At 48.8% G+C, this 22,600-nt stretch overlaps 1 protein-coding gene and 1 long non-coding RNA gene across 7 annotated transcripts in view; one reads left to right on the top strand and one right to left on the bottom strand.

Annotated features, from left to right (window-relative positions):
* LOC103306986 (zinc finger protein 239-like) overlaps nucleotides 1-5,283 on the bottom strand; it is a 37,383-nt gene extending 32,100 nt beyond the window's left edge. For 4 of the 6 annotated variants that reach the window (XM_065562549.1, XM_065562540.1, XM_065562539.1 and 1 more), the window contains exons 1-2: nucleotides 4,800-4,949; nucleotides 3,365-3,478 (exon numbers count right to left, since the gene is read on the bottom strand). Coding sequence is in view for 5 of the 6 variants with exons in the window: in XM_065562540.1 (XP_065418612.1) it covers nucleotides 3,365-3,443 (79 nt within the window). In the remaining variant the exon portion in view is untranslated. Of the gene's footprint in view, nucleotides 1-3,364; nucleotides 3,479-4,799; nucleotides 4,950-5,128 lie in introns of those variants that run through there. The other 2 variants (XM_065562537.1, XM_065562536.1) reach the window with 1 other exon arrangement.
* On the top strand, nucleotides 5,250-8,194 carry LOC135974468 (uncharacterized). Its single transcript, XR_010591726.1, has 2 exons — nucleotides 5,250-6,133; nucleotides 7,574-8,194. It is a non-coding gene; the product is annotated as an uncharacterized LOC135974468 (long non-coding RNA).
* The last annotated feature ends 14,406 nt before the right edge of the window (nucleotides 8,195-22,600 follow it).

Here is a 22,600-nt window from a genome sequence, read left to right on the forward strand (position 1 = left end):
GGGTTTGCCTGAAAGGGGATTGTGTAGAAATCTGCCTGATGGGCCAAAGGAGATCCTGGATGTAAGTAAGACCCAGAAAAAGTCTGTTGTTGCTCAGGAAAGTGTTCCTTTAGAGCAAGCCCTAGGTGAAGAGGGTAAGGGCAGAATTTCTGTGAGGGGTGATTTGCTGCTTAAAAAAGCTCCTGGGGAAAGGAATCCTCATGGTAATTTGTGCAAGCAGTTCCCTGCAAATGAAGGGTGTGAGAGTAATTTAATCAAGGAAGTTTCAGTTCCTAACAGCCAGAAATTTTCTGTTGTGAATGGATCCACTGACTTTCCTTTCGAAAGATCCAGTGTGGGTAGCTTTGAGAAGGTCTCAGATGGAGTAAGAGCTGTTAAGAAAGTTGAGCAGCCCTATAACCGAGTGGCTGTGTGTGGCCAGCTTGTTGGGAAGACAATGGTGTTGGAACAGGAATGTCTCCATTCTAATTCTTTAAGTGAGCAGTCTGTGCTTCAGGGTCTGAGGACAGATTTGGTTACTGGTGTTTCAAAGCAGAACAGTTTTATGGCTAAACGCTTGAGGATGCAGGGGAGAGCAAGCAAACTCTCACCCTCAGACTCTTTGGATTTGTGTGGTATCTCTTTAAGACAGAGTCCAGCCTTGGAAATGATAACAGTTAAGGATATGAAAACTGGTGGACTGGCTTCTGTCTGTGGTAATGCAAATTACTTGTCTGGCTGGGAGGGGAAGGACTTGCTAATAGCTGTTAGCACAGAGAGCCCACCCCATCAGCCAGTAAATTCTGTTAAGCAAGAAAAATCAGGGTGTGATCCTGCAGGACAAGGAGGAAAGAGAAAACTGAATTTTGCAAAGGAAAGCCACAGGTTAACCCTAAAATGCCCAAACTCCAATGGTATTGAGCCAAAGGTGTGGCATGACAACCATGATTGTAGATGGACACTTGCAATGGATTTGTTGTTAATGCGAATGGTAATTTTGTAACTGATGTGTTGCTATTACCCAGAACTGTAAGAATGTACAATGTTCCTAATCTGTTGGAAAATCCCTTGAACATGTTAAAAGGAATACATGAGAACACACTTTATGTTAAAAGGCCTTGCTATACTAATGTTTCATAGTTGATGCCTGTAAACAGTATTGGAACTTTTCACAGGAGAAAAGACATTCCAGACCTAATGTACTGTATGAGAAGGGAAACTAAGGCACACTACCATATTGCCTTCATGGCTAAATGCCAAGATTCCTGTACTATGAACATCATTAATATCTGCATTTATTTGATGTTAATTGGGTTCCAAACATTTGCCCGAGCTTGTATGGATAAAGTAGCTGTTTTATTTAGCTCTTGGCAAGGTCACATGAGACATACAGGAACCATGCTGCAAGAGCAGATCCAATCCACTATTGTTCTAACCAAGTTTTACCTTGTTTGTAAAGAGGTTCAATCATGTTGTTGAACACAATTTTGATAAACCATTTCGGTTGTTCTTTAGCCAGCTAAGCCATAGTGAGATAAACCCAAGGATGGGGAGCTCTTGGGATGCAGTCAGTGATGTTTGTGTCATCCCTTCCTGCATCAATTTTGCGTTGGGGGTGTGACGTTATTGATATAATCTGGGACCATATAGATCATTGTTGCAACCAAGGTCCTGTAGTGGCACACAAATCTTGTATAAAGGGGGTCAAATGGGGTGTCTAAGACAAGGTTATGGTTTACTGGTTATGATTATGCTGTCTATATGTGTGTATCACTTTTGTAGTTGAAGTTATGAATATTGGCTCTATACTGTCTGTATTTCAAACTTATGCTATGCTGCTGGGTGACATCCCAGACAAACTGGTGTTAGCTCGGCCTAGCCTGCTTGATGGCCCATTAAGGACCATCAGCTATACAATGGACCCATTGAGAGAAGGCAGATACGCCTTGTAACTCAGCAAAGTATGCAGGGACTGGCCCATGTGACTCCAGACTCCATGTTGCTGTAATTTTCCACAGTAAGAACAAAGAGGTGTTCTTACACCTGGAAAAGACTATATAAGGCTGATGCCTCATCTCCATCTGGTCTTCAATCCTGCTTCATACCTCTGGAGGAACTTTGCTACAAGCTGAAGCTTTGAACAAAGGACTGAGGACCCATCCCAGCGGGGGATGTATTCCAGAGACTTGATTTGAACCTGCAGTTTATTCCATCGCTGCTGCAAGCCTGAACCAAGAACTTTGCCATTACTGTATGTAATTGATTCCATTTAACCAATTCTAACTCTCATCTCTATCTTTTTCCTTTTATGAATAAACCTTTAGATTTTAGATTCTAAAGGATTGGCAACAGCGTGATTTGTGGGTAAGATCTGATTTGTATATTGACCTGGGTCTGGGGCTTGGTCCTTTGGGATCAGGAGAACCTTTTTCTTTTACTGGGGTATTGGTTTTCATAACCATTTGTCCCCATAACGAGTGGTACTGGTGGTAATACTGGGAAACTGGAGTGTCTAAGGAGATTGCTTGTGAGACTTGCGGTTAGCCAGTGGGGTGAGACTGAAGTCCTCTTAGTCTGGCTGGTTTGGTTTGCCTTAGAGGTGGAAAAAACCCCAGCCTTGGGCTGTAACTGCCCTATTTGAGCAATTTGTCCTGAGTTGGCACTCTCAGTTGAGTTCCGCCAGAACCGCATTGTCACACCTACCAAAATCAATAAATTAACAGAATTATTGGGGTAGGCAGGCCATTATGGGGTGCCTCTAATTTTGGAGCTAACAGCCCCACATAGACACAAGACAATGAGTGAGTGTAACTAACAGATTGTTTTAGTCTGAAAACCCAAATCCCTCTTTACAATCAGATGTTTTAACTTCAATAAAGATAAACGAACAAACTGATGCTCCAGCTGCATTTACTTGCACAGTATTTTGGAAAAAGCAAACTTGCAGTGAGGGAGGGACGGGAGATTAGTGCCCTCAGAGATCAGACAGTTAAATGGACAGTGTCAACTTAAAAGCACACTCCTGTCTGAAAATCTCTAACCTGCTGCAGGTGACACCTAATGTCGTGTCAATGAAGGGTTTAGAGAGCATTTTCTATTTCACCCCAGTCTGCTTTGTGCTAGTGCCAGCACTTGGCATGGAAGTTTCGCTATCTCTTCTGTAGTGTTAGATGTCCTCAAACAGTTATGGGGGAGAGAAAAGCCTTCTGGTTTAAAAAATGGGAAAACAAGGTTGTACAACCACAAAAGTTGGCTGCAGGACTCTAGGCGGGGCAGTGCCTGGAACTATATGTAACTCATTGTTTGGAAATGGACTCGAGTCCAGGCTGACAGGCCCCAGGGAAATGCCACAGAGATTTCAGAGTTTGTTTAGCCAATTCCTCACCTGCCCATGAGCCTCTTGGACTCTCCATTTCCTCAGCACCCTGGAGATTTGGGACCCACAGCTCTTCCCCTTGTTCCATCTGGAGACCACGCTGGGTTTTGAGAATCAGAAATCCTGCCAAGGGGGAAAGAAACCAGATGAGATCAGGGTGAATTAAACAGCCATGGAATATTTGTTACCAAGAACATTTCATGACTTCAAGCCAGCCCCTTCCTGCACTGAAGGCAGGTGGGATCCAAATGGATCAGAACATGTTTGTGGAGGCTATTTGGGGAGCCAGATATCTAGGGAATGTGTTACACCCCCGGTAGGAGCCTTAGGCATCTCAAAGCACCCACTCTTCTGCAAGGATGCAAACAGCTGTCTGTTCCACGTCCTCCTCAAACCACCAGCTCACATCAAGGCAGCCTGGCTCAGGTGTGACTTTCATCTGCTCTGTTAATAGTGATTTTCATCTGCTCTGTCTAGGGCCGAGTTAACATTTGCTCAAGTATCAGAGGGGTAGCTGTGTTAGTCTGAATCTGTAAAAAGTAACAGAGGGTCCTGTGGCACCTTTAAGACTAACAGAAGTATCGGGAGCATAAGCTTTCATGGGTAAGAACCTCACTTCTTCAGATGCAAGTCAAGGGGGAGTTTACCCTAAGACATTTCATACACTAGGCCTGGAGTCTGCAATTGCTCATACACATGCTTAACTTTGAGCCCAGTGAGGATTTAGTATTCCCAGGAGAAGGGCCTATGTCAGAGTTGCCAATTCTCACACTGTTACTGTGACTCATGGGATAGCTCACATTTTTCTTAAAGCTGCACCCCACCCCTTGGATTCAAGTGATCAGGTGAGAAACTTGTTTTTTTTTATTTTGGTGAAAACCAAGTTTCTAGCCATTGTGGCTAAGAGAAAAGCTTAAAAACACAAAGTGGGTACACCCTAAAGGTACAGAATCCAGAGGGCAAAGAGAAAAGAAGCAGAATTTCAGTTTTTCAAAAAACCTCATGATTTGTAAGCCAATCTCCTGATTTGGGGGGACTGAGTCATGATTTTTCAACTGCTGGGGCTGGCAATACTGTTTTCTGGCCTTTTTTTGTTGTTATTGACACTGACAGATGTGTCAGCCCTTTGTCTGCAAAGGGACAATTTCTGCTTTATGCTGAAATAGAAATTAAATTTAGAAAACATGAGTAAACCTCAGCACTGGGTTAGTGTCAGGCCTGCTAGAGTATTTTTTGGGAGCAATATCAAACCGTTTGCAGTGAAGTGCAGCTCCCTGGCAGCTTCTTAGCTCATGGGGGGCTGCCTCTACCTTGCCCTTCCTGCCGGGGCCTGGCCTCTACCTCCAGCTGCTCTGCTACAGGAAAGGCTGTTACTGTCACAGTGTTAAAGACTTTCTCCTCCTTTAGGTCCTTTCCAGTCAGGACCCGGAAGCCCTGAACAGACCTCGCTAGGTTGGCAGGGCTGGTGCCTCTGACCTCCCTCCCCACTGATTGTTCCTTCTGGCCCTTCCAGTCTCTCCCCTTGTCTCCCCTCGGAATGGGAGACTCGATCCCGGGCCCGGTCCTGGGGCGTTCGCTCTCCCGGAGCCGGCTCGGCTCCTGCAGGCGCTTAGGGGGGCAGAGCCGGGGGGGATGTCAGGGAGGGCAGCAGCTCTGGGACTCGCAGACACCCGCCCCCCGGGAGCAGAGCTGGGGCGAGGAGGGGTCGTTGGTGCACTGCAGAGTCACTTTTCTGCCCGGCCCCAGCACTTTCCCCCGTGTCTCTCCACTCACCTGGAGTTTGCGGCTCAAGAGCTGGTGTCTGCAGAGCCCGGGGCTGCCCCAGGGGCTGGTTCCAGCCCCCGGAGAAAGCCACGGTCCCGGAGCGCTGCAGCCCGGGCCGCTTATACAGGGGACAGGAAGGGGTTGGAGTAGCTGCGCGCGGTAGCTGCTGGGTGCTGGGGCGGGGGAGGAAGGGGACAGCGAAGCACTGGAGAGCTGAGCCTTTGCAGCTCCGGCCCGCACTGAAACCTGTTACCAGCTCCTGCCGCCTCTATTGTGAGCCGGGAGCCCAGGTTGAGCCGCTGCTCCTCCCGTGCGGGGTCTGTGCGGGGAGAGCCCTTCCCTAGCGTCCCTCTGTGCCGGGGTGGGGGTGGGAAGGAAAATATCTGTCTGTTCTGATTCAACATCCCCACCTGCAGTGTGAGAAATCTGCCAACACACATGGGGGTTTGTAATCCCCCGGCCCTCCAGCTACCGGGATGGTGTGGGGAGAGAGACAACACAATCTTTGGGAAGAAGAAAACAAGCAAAACTGTGTCTTTGTTTTTAGGAAGGAAACACTCCGCAGTGTTCTTAGGCCTCCCCCATACTCCCTGGAGAAGCACAAAAGCGCACAGGCCCTGAGTCGCCTTCCCCTCTCATAGGCCTGGTCTACACTACGAGTTTAGGTCGAATTTAGCAGGATTAAATCGAATTAAGCCTGGACACGTCCACACGACGAAGCCCTTTCTTTCGACTTAAAGGGCCCTTTAAACCGGTTTCTTTACTCCACCTCCGACAAGGGGATTAGCGCTAAAATCGGCCTTTGTGGGTTGGATTTGGGGTAGTGTGGACGGAATTCAACGTTATTGGCCTCCGGGAGTTATCCCAGTGCTTCATTGTGACCGCTCTGGACAGCACTCTCAACTCAGATGCACTGACCAGGTAGACAGGAAAAGCCCTGCGAACTTTTGAATTTCATTTCCTGTTTGCCCAGCGTGGAGAGCACAGGAGACCACGCAGAGCTCATCAGCACAGGTAACCATGATGGAGTCCCAGAATTGCAAAAGAGCTCCAGCATGGACAGAACGGGAGGTATGGGATCTGCTCGCCATATGGGGAGACGAATCAGTGCTAGCTGAACTCTGTAGCAGTAAACGAAATGGCAAAATATTAGAAAAGGTCTCAAAGACCATGAAGGACAGAGGCCATAACAGGGACGCACAGCAGTGCCATGTGAAAATTAAGGAGCTAAGGCAGAGCCGCAAACATGCCGCTTCTAGGGGGTGCAGCCACCACTACCCCAACCGTGTGCTTTGACTCCGTCAATGGAGAAACACACAACAGGGAAGCGGGTTCGGGGTATGCAGAAGATGATGATGATGATGAAGATAGCTCACAGCAAGGAAGCGGAGAAACTGGTTTCCCCAACAGCCAGGATATGTTTGTCACCCTGGACCTTTAACCAGTAACCCCCAAACTCACCCAAGGCATGCTCCCAGACCCCGAGGGCACACAAGGGACCTCTAGTGAGCGTACCTTTGTAAATATCACACATGGTTTAAAAGCAAGCGTGTTTAATGATTAATGATTAATTTGCGCTGGCAATCGCGGCCAGTACAGCTACTGGAAAAGTCTGTTAACGTATATGGGGATGGAGCGGAAATCCTCCAGGGACATGTCCAGAAAGCTCTCCTTCATGTACTCCCAAAGCTTTGCAAAAGGTTTCTGGGGAGGGCTGCCTTATCCCGTCCGCCATGGTAGGACACTTTACCATGCCAGGCCAGTAGCACGTAGTCTGGAATCATTGCATAACAAAGCATGGCATAATAAAGCATGGCAGTGTGTGGTTCCGGTCTTTGCTGGCATGCAGACAACATCCATTCCTTATCTCTCTTTGTTATCCTCAGGAGAGTGATATCATTCACGGTCACCTGGTTGAAATGGGGTGATTTTATTAAGGGGGCATTCAGAGGTGCCCGTTCCTGCTCGGCTGAACATAAATGTTCCCCGCAGTTAGCCACGTGGTGGGGGGGGGGAGGGGTGAAGGGATCATCCCAGAGAACTGGGGGTATGTGTGTGGAGGGGGTAGTTGGGTTTGTGCTGCATGTTAACCCGGAAACCCCAGCCGCTCCTTTTACATTGCAAACCCATTTTAAATGGCCAACCCAATGGGTCCTTGGTACGGGAAAGGAGGGCGCTACTGTTTGAAACCATTCCCACATGTTATGAGGGTTAAAAAAGCCAAAAGACTGTGGCTTACCATGGCTGCCTGCAAGCCAAATTCTGTTGCCTGGCACTGCGTGAGTGATCTCTCACACCAAACCGGCAGGCCCTCAATATAAGAGGAAAAATGCGACCTTGTAACAAAAGCACATGTGCTGTTTAATGTGAACAGCAAAATTTAACGTGAAAGAGTGTACCCATTGTTCTCTAAAATGTGTCTTTTTTAACCACCTCTCCCTTGTCCTCCACCAGCTGCAAATGTTTCTTCTTCGCAGAGGCTAGCGAAGATTAGAAGGAGAAAACGGCGGACTCGGGACGATATGTTCACGGAGCTCCAGATGTCCTCCCACACTGAAAGAGCACAGCAGAATGCGTGGAGGCAGTCAGTGTCAGACTACAGAAAAGCACAATATGAACGAGAGGAGAGGTGGCGGGCTGAATCGCGGGCTGAACAGAGCAAGTGGCGGGCTGAAGATGATAGATGGCGTCAGCTTGCAGACAGAAGGCAAGAGTCGATGCTCCGGGTGCTGGAGCATCAAACTGATATGCTCCAGCGTATGGTTGAGCTGCAGAAAAGGCAGCAGGAGCAGAGACCGCCGCTACAGCCCCTGTGTAACCAACAGCCCTCCTCCCCAAGTCCCATTGCCTCCTCACCCAGACGACCAAGAACATGGTGGGCGGGTCTCCGGTCACCTAGTCACTCCACCCCAGATAATTGCCCGAGCATCGGAAGGCTGGCCTTCAATAAGTGTTAAAGTTTTAAACTGCAGTATGTCCTTTTCCTTCCTTCCTCCCCCACCCCTCTTGGCTACCTTGGCAATTATCCCCATAGTTGTGTGATGAATTAATAAAGAATGCATGAATGTGCAGTAACAATGACTCTGCAAGCGGTGCTCGAAGGGGGAGGGGAGGGTGGGGTGGTTGGTTTACAGGGAAGTAGAGTGAACCGGATGCGGGGGGGCGGAGGGTTCATCAAGGAGAAACAAACAGAAATTTCACACCGTAACCTGGCCAGTCACAAAACTCGTTTTCAAAGCTTTTCTGATGCGCACCGCACCCTGCTGTACTCTTCTAACGGCCCTGGTGTCTGGCTGCGTGTAATCAGCAGCCAGGCGATTTGCCTCAACCTCCCACCCCGCCATAAATGTCTCCCTCTTAGTGTCACAGATATTGTGGAGTGCACAGCAAGCAGCAATAACAATGGGGATATTCTTTTTGCTGAGGTCTGAGTGAGCTGTGCCAGCGTGCTTTTAAACATCCAAATGCACATTCCACCACCATTCGGCACTTGCTCAGCCTGTAGTTGAGCAGGTCCTGACTACTGTCCAGGCTGCCTGTGTACAGCTTCATGAGCCATGGCATTAAGGGGTAGGCTGGGTCCCCAAGGATCACAATAGGCATTTCAACATTCCCAACGGTTATTTTCTGGTCTGGGAAGAAAGTTCCTTCCTCCAGCTTTCGAAACAGACCAGAGTGCCTGAAGACGCGAGCATCATGTACCTTTCCCGGCCATCCCACGTTGATGTTGGTGAAACGTCCCTTGTGATCCACCAGGGCTTGCAGCAGCATTGAAAAGTACCCCTTGCAATTCATGTACTTGGTGGCTTGGTGCTCTGGTGCCAAGATAGGGATATGGGTTCTGTCTATTGCCCCACCACAGTTTGGGAATCCCATTGCAGCAAAGCCATCCACTATGGCCTGCACGTTTCCCAGAGTCACTACCCTTGATATCACCAGGTCTTTCATTGCCCTGGCAACTTGGATCACAGCAGCCCCCACAGTAGATTTGCCCACTCCAAATTGATTCCCGACTGACCGGTAGCTGTCTGGTGTTGCAAGCTTCCACAGGGGTATCGCCACTCGCTTCTCAACTGTGAGGGCTGCTCTCATCCTGGTATTCTGGTGCTTCAGGACAGGGGAAAGCAAGTCACAAAGTTCCATGAAATTGCCCTTACGCATGCGAAAGTTTCGCAGCCACTGGGAATCGTCCCCGACCTGCAACACGATGTGGTCCCACCAGTCTGTGCTTGTTTCCCGGGCCCAGAATCTGTGTTCCACGGCATGAATCTGCCCCAGTAACACCATGATTTGCACATTGCTGGGGCCTGTACCTTCTGTGAGGTCTATGTCCATGTCAATTTCCTCATCACTCTCGTCGCCGCACTGCAATCGCCTCATCGGCTGGTCCTGGTTTTGCTTTGGCATGTCCTGGCTCTGTATATACTCCAGGACAATGCGTGTGGTGTTCATAGTGCTCATAATTGCCGCGGTGATCTGAGCGGGCTCCATGATCACAGTGCTATGACGTCTGGTCTGAAAAAAGGCGCGAAACTATTGTCTGACGGAAGGAGGAATGGAGGGGCGACTGACGACATGGCATACAGGTACAGGGAATTAAAATCAAGAAAGGTGGCTGTGCATCAGGGAGAAACACAAACAACTGTCACACAGAATGGTCCCCCCAAAGATTGAACTCAAACCCTTGGGTTTAGCAGGCCGTTAATTTCACGGAGGGAGGGAGAAGCAAATGAATACAGAACAAATCTATTTTTTACATCTTAAGCTGGCAGCCGACGGTGCAGCATGACTGATAGCCCTCGGCATCTTCTGGGTACTTGGCAGAAAATACTGGGCGCTTGGCAGAAAATAGTGTACTACGACTGATAGCCGCCATAATCATTGGGAAGGCAGCAGAATATGACTGGGGGACATACGGAGTTTCAGCCATCATCTGATCGAACTGCAGTATGACAACAACGGATACCAGTCGTAATACACCATCTACTGCCAAAAGGCAATGGGCTGCTGCTGTGTAGCAATGCAGCCCACATCTGCCAGCACCCAGATCGCTGATGAAGACTACCAGTCATACTGCACCGTCTTCTGCCAAAAGGCAATTAGCTGCTGCTGTGTAGCAATGCAGTACCACATCTGCCGGCACCCATATGACATATGGTGACGGTGAGCTGAGCTGAGCGGGCTCCATGCTTGGCGTGGTATGTTGTCTGCACAGGTAACCCAGGTAAAAAGGCGCAAATCGATTGTCTGCCGTTGCTCTGACGGAGGGGGAGGGGCCTGACGACATGTACCCAGAACCCCCCACGACACTGTTTTGCATCATTCAGGCATTGGGCTCTCAACCCAGAATTCCAATGGGCGGCGGAGACTGCGGGAACTGTGGGATAGCTACCCACAGTGCAACGCTCCAGAAGTCGACACTAGCCTCGGTACTGTGGACGCGGTCCGCCGACTTAATGCACTTAGAGCATTTTATGTGGGGACACACACAATCGGCTGTATACAACCGATTTCTATAAAACCGGCTTCTATAAATTCGACCTAATTTCGTAGTGTAAACATACCCTAAGTCTATAATTTATAACTAAGCTATTGTTGTATGTAAAGTAAATAAGGTTTTTAAAATGTTTAAGAAGCTTCATTTAAAATTAAATTAAAATGCAGACCCCCCTGGACGGTGACCAGGACCCAGGCAGTGTGAGTGCCACTGAAAATCAGCTCGCGTGCCCCCTTCGGCACGCGTGCCATAGGTTGCCTACCCCTGTTTTAGCCAGATCATTCCGAGACTAATGCAATTCCAAACCTTTCACCATCCAGAGAGGAAATGGCCCTGATGTGAAGAAAGTCTGGGATACAACATAGGAGAAAACCATTGAAGAGTTTTTCAAAGAGTTTGACTAAGTGACGTGGATACTGATTTTTTCTCCTTTTCTCTGTTTAGGATGTGCAAAGTGTATTGAGTAGTATGTGCATGCTTCTCTGTTCCATTTACCATTCTATTCCTCATGGAGGCTTTACAGAATTACGTCTATTGCAGAGCGAGGCAGAGAGCTAGCAGGGGATATGATTTTTTTAGGACTGAAGAAAGGTTAAACCCCCTGAAACTGGAGGAACTTCCAGAGTATGTGAGAGGTAAGTGCATGCCAAACTGTGTACAATGGGTGAAATCCTGACCTGCTGAAGTCACTGTCGAGTCTCCGTTGGCTTCACTGGGTCTACATTTCACCCAGTGTAATTTGCGATCTTGGCCTGTCTCTGTGACGGAGTTGGAGGGATGGTAACAGGGGTGGAGGTCAGGTGGGGCTCGGAAGGTGGCTCTAATCGCCTCACTTCCGTGGGTTTTCCAGCTGCTCGGTTCTGGCAGTGCTGATTTGAAAGGAAGCCCCTGGATTTACCCCTGAGTTCCCTGCTCAGAGGTTTGCCCGGAGTCTCTGTGGAGTGTGCAGGGGCTCCAGGGCAGCTGGTTGTGGCTCTTTCTGGAGGTCTCTAAACCCTGGGGGACAGCAGGAACTTTGGGGGTCTGCAGCATCCTTCCTGCTCCCCATCTCCTTCCTCATTGTTGAGCCCCAGAACTGCTGCTGTCTGGCATTGAGTAGGGTGGGTTGGGGAGGTGGGTCAGCTGTTGTCTGCTGCCTGCTCCATCCTGATCGGACTGGGAGCAGAGGTGAAAGTAAGCCGGTAAGATACAGTATGGCAAGAGCCAGTATGCCGTGCCTGACTGAACCGGCTTCTCCGGTGATGATTTAAAGGGCCCAGGGTGCCAGCTGCTGCGGGGAGCCCCAGGGCCTTTAAATCAGTAAAGGTCCTACCTCTTCCGGTTGAGGCCACGCCCCGCGATCAGGACTCCGGCGGCGTACCGGTAAGTCCTTTAAATTACTGCTGGTGGGGCTATTCCTGCTGGGCAGTGGTGTCTACCCCGGGCTTCTCCCATTCCTTTGGTCTGCAGTGTCCCCTCTGGGCTCCTCCCGGTTGTGGACGGAGTCCTCTCCTGCTGTCTCCTCCTCCTGTCCCCATGCTGAGCAGTGTACTCATGTCTTTCATCAGTGCTTCTTTCTCCTTCTAGCGCCTGGCACTCAGAGGGGCTCTCCCCCAGGGGCCTCTCCACCTCTCACCCTTGCCCAGGTTGGGCTTTGCTCTGATGCTCTGACTCCCTCCTTCCCCACACCTTGGCTCTGCCCTGATGCTCTGGATCTCTCTGCAGAGGACATGACCCTGGACCTGTAAACGGTGTATCCTTGGCTTGTGGTGGATCCAGATCAGAAATCCATGGACTGGGATTCTGAGTAGAAGAACTTACCAGAAAGTCACAAGAGATTTGATTCGGAGCCCTGCTGCTGGGCTCTGAGGGGTTCACCTCAAGGACACGGTACTGGGAGGTGGAGATGGGTGTGAGAGGACCCTGGGCCATGGGGGTGGCCAGGGAGTATGTGAAGAGGAAAGAACGGATCAGCCTTAAACCTGAGGCAGGGATCTGGACTTTTCAGAAGTGGAGGTGTCTGTCCTGGACTCCCACCTCCCAAAAGAACCCCTGTCTCTGCATAGAACCCAAGGAAGGTCAGGGTGTATCTGGACTATGATGCGGGGCAATTGGTGTTTTTTTGCAGTTCTGAGACTGGGGGCTTGATCTGCCATTCCCCACCAGCCCCTTTCACTGGGGAGAAAATATTCCCTTTCTTCTGGGTATTGTCCAGGCTCACACTGTGCCCCCATGATGTGGGGAGTGAGAGCCAGGGGCGTTGGAACAGAGTGGGCTATAATAGCGAGTAATGGGGGGAGGAGACGGAGAGGAGTAACTTATGGGTGGAGTCTCAGTGGGAGAGGCGAGAGCAGGGGGTGGGGCAATGGTTTGGGTGCTGGTGATCCTCCCCCCCCAGTTTTAGGGACCTGCCATTGCCCTGGGTGAGAGCAGGAAATAATTGCAGTAAGGCCCTGTCAAATAGCATGGAAACAATGAGTCTGATGCAAGAAAAAAGTGCTGATTTAAATAATAATAATACAATAGGTTTTCCTTAGCCTGCCTTCTAATTACCAAACCTTCAAGAGGACTTCCGCCCGCTCCTCCCCTGCAGTGTCTCCCAGGCTTCTCCCTGCTCAGGGCTCTGGGAAACTTCCCCTTCAGCTCTTCCCAATACTGTCCCATGCAGTTCCACTGGCTCAGCACCTTTCTGCTGAGGGTTCTCCTCCTCATTCTCATTCACCGTCCCATCACCTACTGGGACAGAGAGAGAACCCAGACAGGAGTCAGTCCCTGTGGCTGTGGGAACCGGAACCCCAGAAAGGGGAATTAATCACAATATCTGCTAGAGAGATGGAAAACTGACAAGACCTATTTCCCACAATCACCTCCTCAGAGGAATGAGGGGAGGGTCTACAGCCAGAAGTTAGATTAGATTGGTCAGCAATTTAAAATCTACTGGGGGTGTATGCAAATATATGTATATTTATGCAAATATATTAATATTTAAATTATACTGGGCTTCTGTGAATTGAAGTGGATTGACAGCTGAGAGTCTGGTCTCTGCCCCCTGGCGATGCTGCCCCCTGCCATTCTCCCAGCCCTGCCCGCTGCATGTATGCTACACCAACCTCAGCTATGCCCCACTCTGGCTGTCACAGAGTTTGTCAGATGGGACCACCAGATCATCCAGTCTCCCTTGCCGCATATCACAAGGCCCCCAGCACTACCCAGCGCCTACACATCAAGCCAAACAACCAGAATTAGACCAAAATATCACAGCCCACAGGAGACTAGACTATTGTGTGCCACAGGCAAAGACACAAGGGTCTGAGGTGCACCAGTACCCAAGGCCCCCACCAATGGCAGGGGAATGTCAAAGAGTACGTCTATACTTGCCTCCAGGTCCGGCGGTAAGCAATTGATCTTCTGGGATCGATTTATCGCGTCTTGTCTAGACGCGATAAATCGATCCCGGAAGTGCTCGCCTTCGACGCCGGTACTCCTGCTCCGCGAGAGGAGTACGCGGAGTCGATGGGGGAGCCTGCCTGCCACATGTTAACCCATGGTAAGTTCGAACTAAGATACTTCGACTTCAGCTACGTGAATAACATAGCTGAATTTGTGTATCTTAGTTCGAAGTGGGGGGTTAGTGTGGACCAGCCCAAAGTGAGATATCCTGGCATGTGACACCCACACTGCAGAGAAAGGTGTGAAAACCTAAAGTCACTGCCAATCTGACCTGGGGGGGAATTCTTTCCTAGCCCCACATATGGCGACCAGACAGACCCTGAGCATGGGAGCAGGAACCAGCCACCTAGCACGTGAGAGAGAGAATGCTCAATGCCACCTCAGAGCAGGGGTGAAAGTAAGCCATGCCATACTGGACCAGCTTCTCCGGCGGCGATTTAAAGGGCCCAGGGCTCCAGCTGCTGCGGGGAGCCCCTGGCCCTTTAAATCACCGCTGGAGCTCCAGCAGCAGCACTTTAAAGCGCTGGCAGTACTTTAAAGGGCCCGGGCTCTCCACAGTGGCCGGAGCCTCTCTCTGGCCCTTTAAATCGCTGCTGTAGTGTAGTACATGAAACTGCTTCCTGTAGTGTAGTACATGAATCTGCTACTTCTGGTGTACTGAGCATGCGCAGTAACATCTGCAGAAGCCGCTGTCCTTCATTCTGCCCTTATTAGCCATAAGATTCTGCTGACTGCTTTTTACCGAGGTTAAAAAGGGGCAAAGGGGACAAATCGGAGGAGGGGAGTGGCCAGGGTCTTGAGCAGGCGAAAATTGACTGGTCGCCGGGAAGGGGGGGGGCAAGCAGCTGGATAGGGGCTGAAGGCAAAATGTGGGATGGGGGAGGAGATGGAGTTAAGTCCAGGGATGAGGCGGTGGCAGATAGTAAAACCCCAGCACAAGGAGGAGCAGAGGGAGTAACAGTTACCCCGGTGGTCAAACTAGTAACAACAGTGTTGCCAATTTTGTCATTGGTTGGAAATTTGAATTGAAATTGAAACATTAATACACACTTTAAAAGCGTATACAATGTATGATCAAATACTTGTACCTGAAAAAGTATAATAGGTTTGAAAAGTATGAACAAAGACTAGCTTCCTCACACAGCTGTTGTTTTTTCTGACAATGTTCCACAGGTTGACTGTGTGTTGTGTGAAGCAGTACTTCCTTTTGTTTATTTTAAACCTGCTGCCTATTAATGTCATTGGGTGACCCCTCCTAGGTCTTGTATGTTATGTGAGGGAGCTTTTAACTTTCTCCACAGTCAAGATTTTATAGCTCTCTATCATACCCTCCCCCTTAGTAGTCACTTGTCCAAGCCAGAAAGTCCAGCAGTCTTTTTAATCTATCTTCAGATAGAAACTGTTCATACGCCTAATAATTTTAGTTGCCCTTCTCGGTACCTTTTCCAGCTCCAATATTTTTTTTTTTTGAGATGGGGCAACCAGACTGCATGCAGTATTCAAGATGGGAGTATACCATGGATTTATGTAGTAAAAGTGGAGGAGCTTAGTTTGTTGGCAAACTATGTGAAAAGGCTGCAAAACACCAATCCTCTGGAGTGCATCGACATGCAGAAAGCCTTATAAGCCAGTCATTGTAAAAGCAAATTTTAGAAGTACTTAATGATGCTGTTAAGAATGCTGAAGACATAGTTTATACGAAGAAACATGACTGTCACATCATACTTTCTCTTTAAGCAAGAGATACCACACACAACAAACTGGAGGCCAATGTAAAGTGCATTGTCATTTGTTAATGCAGAAGCTGGACACTGGTTCCAAGAACCAAGACCAGCCAATGCTCACTATCTTTCTGCAAGAAACTCAACTGACTGGTTAGAAGTATGCAGTGCCACAGTGGAAGACTCAGTCATTGAAAAAGTGAAGAACTCTCTCACTGCATTCAGAAAATGTGTATACATGGCTGATGAATGCACCGATGCAAATGGGTGTCAAGTGTTAAGTCACTGCCTATGTTATCTTGATACTAGTGGTAGGTCAATAGATGAATTTCTAGATGTTCAGGTTATAGAAAACATATCGGCTGCACCTCTGAAACCCACATCTTAGAAGAGTTAAATGCTTGTCAATTGAACTACAGATGGAGCTGCAAATGTCTTTGGAAGATATAGTGGCGTACAAGCTTTGCTCAGAGAAACGTGTAACTCTAATTCCCTCCAATATACACTACAGAGGCCCTCGGCGCCAACTAGCACTAGTACAATCTGCAGAATCTTCAAAAGGCATTTAAAAAACTATAACTTTAATCATCAGAGGGGTAGCCGTGTTAGTCTGAAGCTGTAAAAAGCAACAGAGGGTCCTGTGGCACCTTTAAGACTAACAGAAGTATTGGGAGCATAAGCTTTCGTGGATAAGAACCTCACTTCTTCAGATGCAAGTAATGGAAATTTCCAGAGTCAGGTATAAATCAGTATGGAGATAACGAGGTTAGTTCAATCAGGGAGGGTGAGGTGCTCTGCTAGCAGTTGAGGTGTGAACACCAAGGGAGGAGAAACTGCTTCTGTAGTTGGATAGCCATTCACAGTCTTTGTTTAATCCTGATCTGATGGTGTCAAATTTGAGCGATATCACTCTCCTAAGGATTACACAGCGAGATAAAGAACGGATGTTGCTTGAATGCCAGCAGACACCGGGACCATACGTTGCCAGGCTTTGTCATGCAATGATACCAGATTACTTGCTACTAGCATGGCGTGGTCAAGTGTCCTACCATGGAGGACCGAATAAGGCTGCACTGCCCAGAAACCTTCTGCAAAGGCTTTTGGAGTACCTCCAGGAGAGATTCATGGAGATGTCCCTGGAGGATTTCCGCTCCATCCCCAGACACGTTAACAGACTTTTCCAGTAGCTGTACTGGCCGCGAATGCATCCCAAGTCGTCAGGGCAAATTAATCATTAAAAAAACGCTTGCTTTTAAACCATGTTTTATATTTTAAAAGGTAAACTCACCTGTGGTCCCTTCCATGGGGTCATGGTCTTGGGTACTGGCTTGGGAGGCTTGGGAGGGTACTTCAGTCAGGCTGAGAAAAAGATCCTGGCTGTTGGGGTGAATGGAGTGCTGTGTGCTTTCCGCAAGCTCGTCCTCCTCCTCCTCTTCCCTGTCCGCAGAATCCTCAGATGTGGCTGATGAGATTACCCCCGCCTTGGAATCCATGGTCAGAGGTGGGGTAGTGGTGGTGGCCCCCCTGCTAGAATTGCATGCAGCTCAGCGTAGAAGCGACATGTCCGCGGCTCTGACCCAGAGCGACTGTTTGCCTCCTTTGTTTTCTGATAGGCTTGTCTGAGCTCCTTGACTTTCACGCGGCACTGCTCTGAGTCCCTATTGTGGCCTCTCTCCTTCATGCCCTTGGAGATTTTTTCAAAAGTTTTGGCATTTCATCTTTTCGAACGAAGTTCTGCTAGCACTGAATCCTCTCCCCATATAGCGATCAGATCCAGTACCTCCCGTACGGTCCATGCTGGTGCTCTTTTTCGATTATCAGCCTGCATGGTTATCTGTGCTGATGAGCTCTCTGTGGTCACCCGTGCTGGGAAAACAAAATGAAATTCAAATGTTCGCGGGGCTTTTCCTGTCTACCTGGCCAGTGCATCTGAGTTCAGATTGCTGTCCAGAGCGGTCACAATGGTGCACTGTGGGATAGCTCCCAAAGGGCAATACCATTGAATTGCGGCCACACTAACCCTAATTCGAAATGACAATATCGATTTTGGTGCTACTCCGCTCGTCGGTACAGAAATCGATTTTAAGAGCCCTTTATTTCGAAATAAATGGCTTCATTGTGTGGACCGGTGCAGGGTTAATTCAATTTAACACTGCTAAATTCGAATTAAACACATAGTATGGCTACACTACGGGTACGTCTATACTTACCTCCGGGTCCGGCGGTAAGCAATCGATCTTCTGGGATCGATTTATCGCGTCTTGTCTAGACGCGATAAATTGATCCCAGATCGAACCCGGAAGTGCTCGTCGTCGACGCCGGTACTCCTGCTCGGCGAGAGGGGTACGCGGAGTCGACGGGGGAGCCTGCCTGCCGCGTGTGGACCCACGGTAAGTTCAAACTAAGATATTTCGACTTCAGCTACGTGAATAACGTAGCTGAAGTTGCGTATCTTAGTTCGAAGTGGGGGGTTAGTGTGGACCAGCCCTATGAAATTATGAGGGGGAATTTTCATGTGCTTATGCTATATAGATCTTTATATAGCTCAAGACAATATAATTTTGGGTTTACAGTCCAGCAGGTGTGTGCATAGGAGTGCTGGGTAATTCCCCGAACTGAGTCCTCCCAAACAGAGCTTATTGCAGCCGCTGTGTGATTCTAAAGCTGGGTGTGTCCCTACCTGTGTGTGGAAAGGGGCTTGGGAGCCTGTGACAGCAACACAGAGTTAGGGGAACCCAGGCTGGTGGGACAGGCGGGATCAGTGTGACCCGTAGTACCCCTAAAGGTCGGGTCTTTACCACCACAATCCAGCCTCAAGCCCCTACCCCAACCTTCACACCTGGGCTGCAGCTCTCCATCGTGCCCGATAGGCCATTGACCCAGGATTGTACACTAGATGTGTGGAACTGGTCTTGCAAGTCCTGTACCCGACAGGAAATGATTTCAGTATGCTTTTGAAAGAAGACATCTAGACAGCATTCTTGAAGGGGACTATAAGGTGGATATAAAGCTGGCTAAATGATCGGGCTCAATGGGTAGTGATCAATGGCTCCATGTCTAGTTGGCAGCCGATATCAAGCGGAGTGCCCTAAGGGTCGGTCCTGCGGCCTGTTTCATTCAATATCTTTATTAATGATCTGGAGGATGGCATGGACTGCACCCTTTGCAGATGACATTAAACTGGGAGGAGTGGTAGATATGCTAGAGGGTAGGGATAGGATACAGAGGACCTAGACAAATTAGAGGTCTGGGCCAAAAGAAGTCTGTTGAGGTTCAACAAGGACAAGTGCAGAGTCCTGCACTTAGGATGGAAGACTCCCATACAGTACTAAAGACTAGGGACATGATCGTTCCCCTCTATTTGGCATTGGTGAGGCCTCATCCGGAATACAGTGTCCAGTTTTGGGCCCCACACAACAAGAAGGATGTGGATAAACTGGAAAGAGTTTAGCAGAGGGCCACAAAAATGATTAGCAGTCTGGAACACATAACTTATGAGGAGAGGCTGAGGGAACTGGGCTTGTTTAGTCTGCAGAAGAGAAGAATGAGGAGGGATTTGATAACTGCTTTCAGCTACCTGAAAGGGGGTGGGTTCCAAAGAGGATGGATCTAGCCTTTTCTCAATGGTAGCAGATGACAGAAAAAGGAGTAATGGTCTCAAGTTGTAGTGGGGGAGGTTTAGGTTGGATATTAGGAAAAACTTTTTCACTAGGGCGATGAAGAACTGGATTGGATTACCTAGGGAGGTGGTGGAATCTCCTTCCTTAGAAGTTTTTAAGGTCAGGCTTGACAAAGCCCTAGCTGGGATGATTTAGTTGGAAGTGGTCCAGCTTTGAGAAGGGGGGTTGGACTAGATGACTTCCTGAGGTCCCTTCCAACCCTGATTCTATTATTCTAAAGGCAACAATGGGAATATTGGTTTGGCTGAGGTCTGAGTGAGTCAGTAATGTGCACCAGTGACCTTTTAAACATCCAAATGTACATTCTACCACCATTCTGCACTTGCTCAGCCTATAGTTGAATAGCTCCTGACTACTGTCCAGACTGCCTGTGTATGGCTTCATGAGCCATGGCATTAAGGGGTAGGCTGGGTCCCCAACGATAACTATAGGCATTTCAACATCCCCAACTGTTATTTTCTGGTCTGGGAAGTAAATCCCTTGCTGCAGCCGTTTAAACAGAGTAGTATTCCTGAAGACGCGAGCGTCATGAACCTTTCCCGGCCAGCCCACGTTGATGTTGGTGAAACGTCCCTTGTGATCCACCAGTGCTTGCAGCACCATTGAAAAGTACCCCTTGCAGTTTATGTACTGGCTGCCCTGGTGCTCCGGTGCCAAGATAGGGATATGGGTTCCATCTATCGTCCCACCACAGTTAGGAAATCCCATTGCAGCAAAGCCATCCACTATGGCCTGCACGTTTCCCAGAGTCACTACCTATTATAGCAGCAGCTCAGTGATTGCTTTGGCTACTTGCATCACAGCAGCCCCCACAGTAGATTTGCCCACTCCAAATTGATGCCCGCCTGACTGGTATTGCAAGCTGTCTGGTATTGCCCACCTGACTGGTATTGCAAGCTGTCTGGTATTGCAAGCTTCCACAGGGTTATCGCCACTCGCTTCTCAACTGTGAGGGCTGCTCTCATCTTGGTATTCTGGCGCTTCAGGGCAGGGGAAAGCGAGTCACAAAGTTCCATGAAAGTGCCCTTACGCATGCGAAAGTTTTGCAGTCACTGGGAATCGTCCCAGACCTGCAACACTATGCGGTCCCAGCAGTCTGTGCTTGTTTCCCGGGCCCAGAATCGGTGTTCCACGGCTAGAACCTGCCCCATTAACAACATGATCTCCAAAGCCCCGTGGCCTGTGGTTTGATAGAATCCTGTGTCTATGTCCTCATCACACTTGTCGCCACGCTGCTGTCGCCGCCTCCTCCTTGCCTGGTTTTTCTGGTCCTGGTTCTGCATAAACTGCACGATAACGTGCGAGGTGTTTACAGTGTTCATGACTGCTGTCTTGAGATGAGCGGGCTCCATCCTTGCCCTGGTATGGCGTCTGCAGTGTTCACCCAGGAAAAAAAGGCGCAAAACGGTTGTCTGCCATTGCTTTCATGGAGGGAGGGGTTAGGCTGTACCAAGAACCACCAGCGATAATGTTTCTTTGCCCCATCAGGCACTGGGATCTCAACCCAGAATTCCAATGGGCGGCGGAGACTGCGGGAACTATGGGATAGCTATGGGATAACTACCCACAATGCAATGATCCAGAAGTCGACGCTAGCCTCGGAACATGTATGCACACCGCCGGATTAATGTGTTTAGTGTGGCCACATACACTCGACTTTATAAAATCGGTTACCAAAAATCGAATTCTGTACATTCGGAGTAATCCCATAGTTTAGACATACCCTAAGACCAGACCTTTTAATTGGGGTAATTGTTGTTAAAATCGCAAACCAATAGGATAGCACAGTCATCAGCATACTGAAGATCAGAAATGGACAACCTAAGGACTTTAGACTTCGAGCAGAGATGTCGAAGATTAGAAAGCCGCTCATCCATTGTATAGTGAATGTCAACTCTATTGGGGAGGTGGAGCTGGACAAAAATGACTGCTAAATGGATGAAGAATAGGTTTTGGGCAAGAGAGGTGGGGTGTCCTTGCTTAACCCCAGGTTTGATGGCGAAAGGTTCTGTCTCCGGAACATTACAGGAAACAGTGGCCATCTGCTCATGAAGAACCTTAGGGCCTTAATACATTTTGGAGGGAAGCCAAATCTGGCGAGCACCTTCCATAAGCTTCACGACTGACCAAGTCAAAGGCCTTTGTTAAATCGATGAAAGCCATGTACAGGTCCTGATTTTGCTCCTGAGATTTTTCCTGGATTTGTCAGGCAATAAAGATCATGTGAGTTTTCCTACAGGATGGTCTAAAACCACACTGATATGCTGACAGTATTTCCTCAGCAAGGGGAAGTAATCGCTTTAAGAGGCTACGGACAAGAATTTTCCTTAGAATCATAGAATCATAGAATATCAGGGTTGGAAGGGACCTCAAGAGGTCATCTAGTCCAACCCCCTGCTCAAAGCAGGACCAATTCCCAACTAAATCATCCCAGCCAGGGCTTTGTCAAGCCAGGCCTTAAAAACCTCCAAGGAAGGAGACTCCACCACCTCCCTAGGTAACACATTCCAGTGCTTCACCACCCTCCTAGTAAAATAGTGTTTCCTAATATCCAACCTGGACCTCCCCCATTGCAACTTGAGACCATTGCTCCTTGTTCTGTCATCTGCCACCACTGAGAACAGCCGAGCTACATCCTCTTAGGAACCCCCCTTCAGGTAGTTGAAGGCTGCTATCAAATCCCCCCTCGTTCTTCTCTTCTGGAGACTAAACAATCCCAGTTCCCTCAGCCTCTCCTCATAAGTCATGTGCTCCAGACCCCTAATCATTTTTGTTGCCCTCCGCTGGACTCTTTCCAATTTTTCCACATTCTTCTTGCAGTGTGGGGCCCAAAACTGGACACAGTATTCCAGATGAGGCCTCACCAATGTCGAATAAAGGGGAACGATCATGTTCCTCGATCTGCTGGCAATGCCCCTATTTATACAGCCCAAAATGCCGTTAGCCTTCTTGGCAACAAGAGCACACTGGTGACTCATATCCAGCTTCTCGTCCACTGTGACCCCTAGGTCCTTTTCTGCAGAACTGCTACCTAGCCATTCGGTCCCTAGTCTGTAGCAGTGCATGGGATTCTTCCGTCCCAAGTGCAGGACTCTGCACTTGTCCTTGTTGAATCTCATCAGGTTTTTTTTGGCCCAATCCTCTAATTTGTCTA

Source organism: Chrysemys picta, chromosome 12, assembly GCF_011386835.1.
Source record: "Chrysemys picta bellii isolate R12L10 chromosome 12, ASM1138683v2, whole genome shotgun sequence".
In the NCBI taxonomy this organism is placed as follows: Eukaryota; Metazoa; Chordata; order Testudines; family Emydidae; genus Chrysemys; species Chrysemys picta.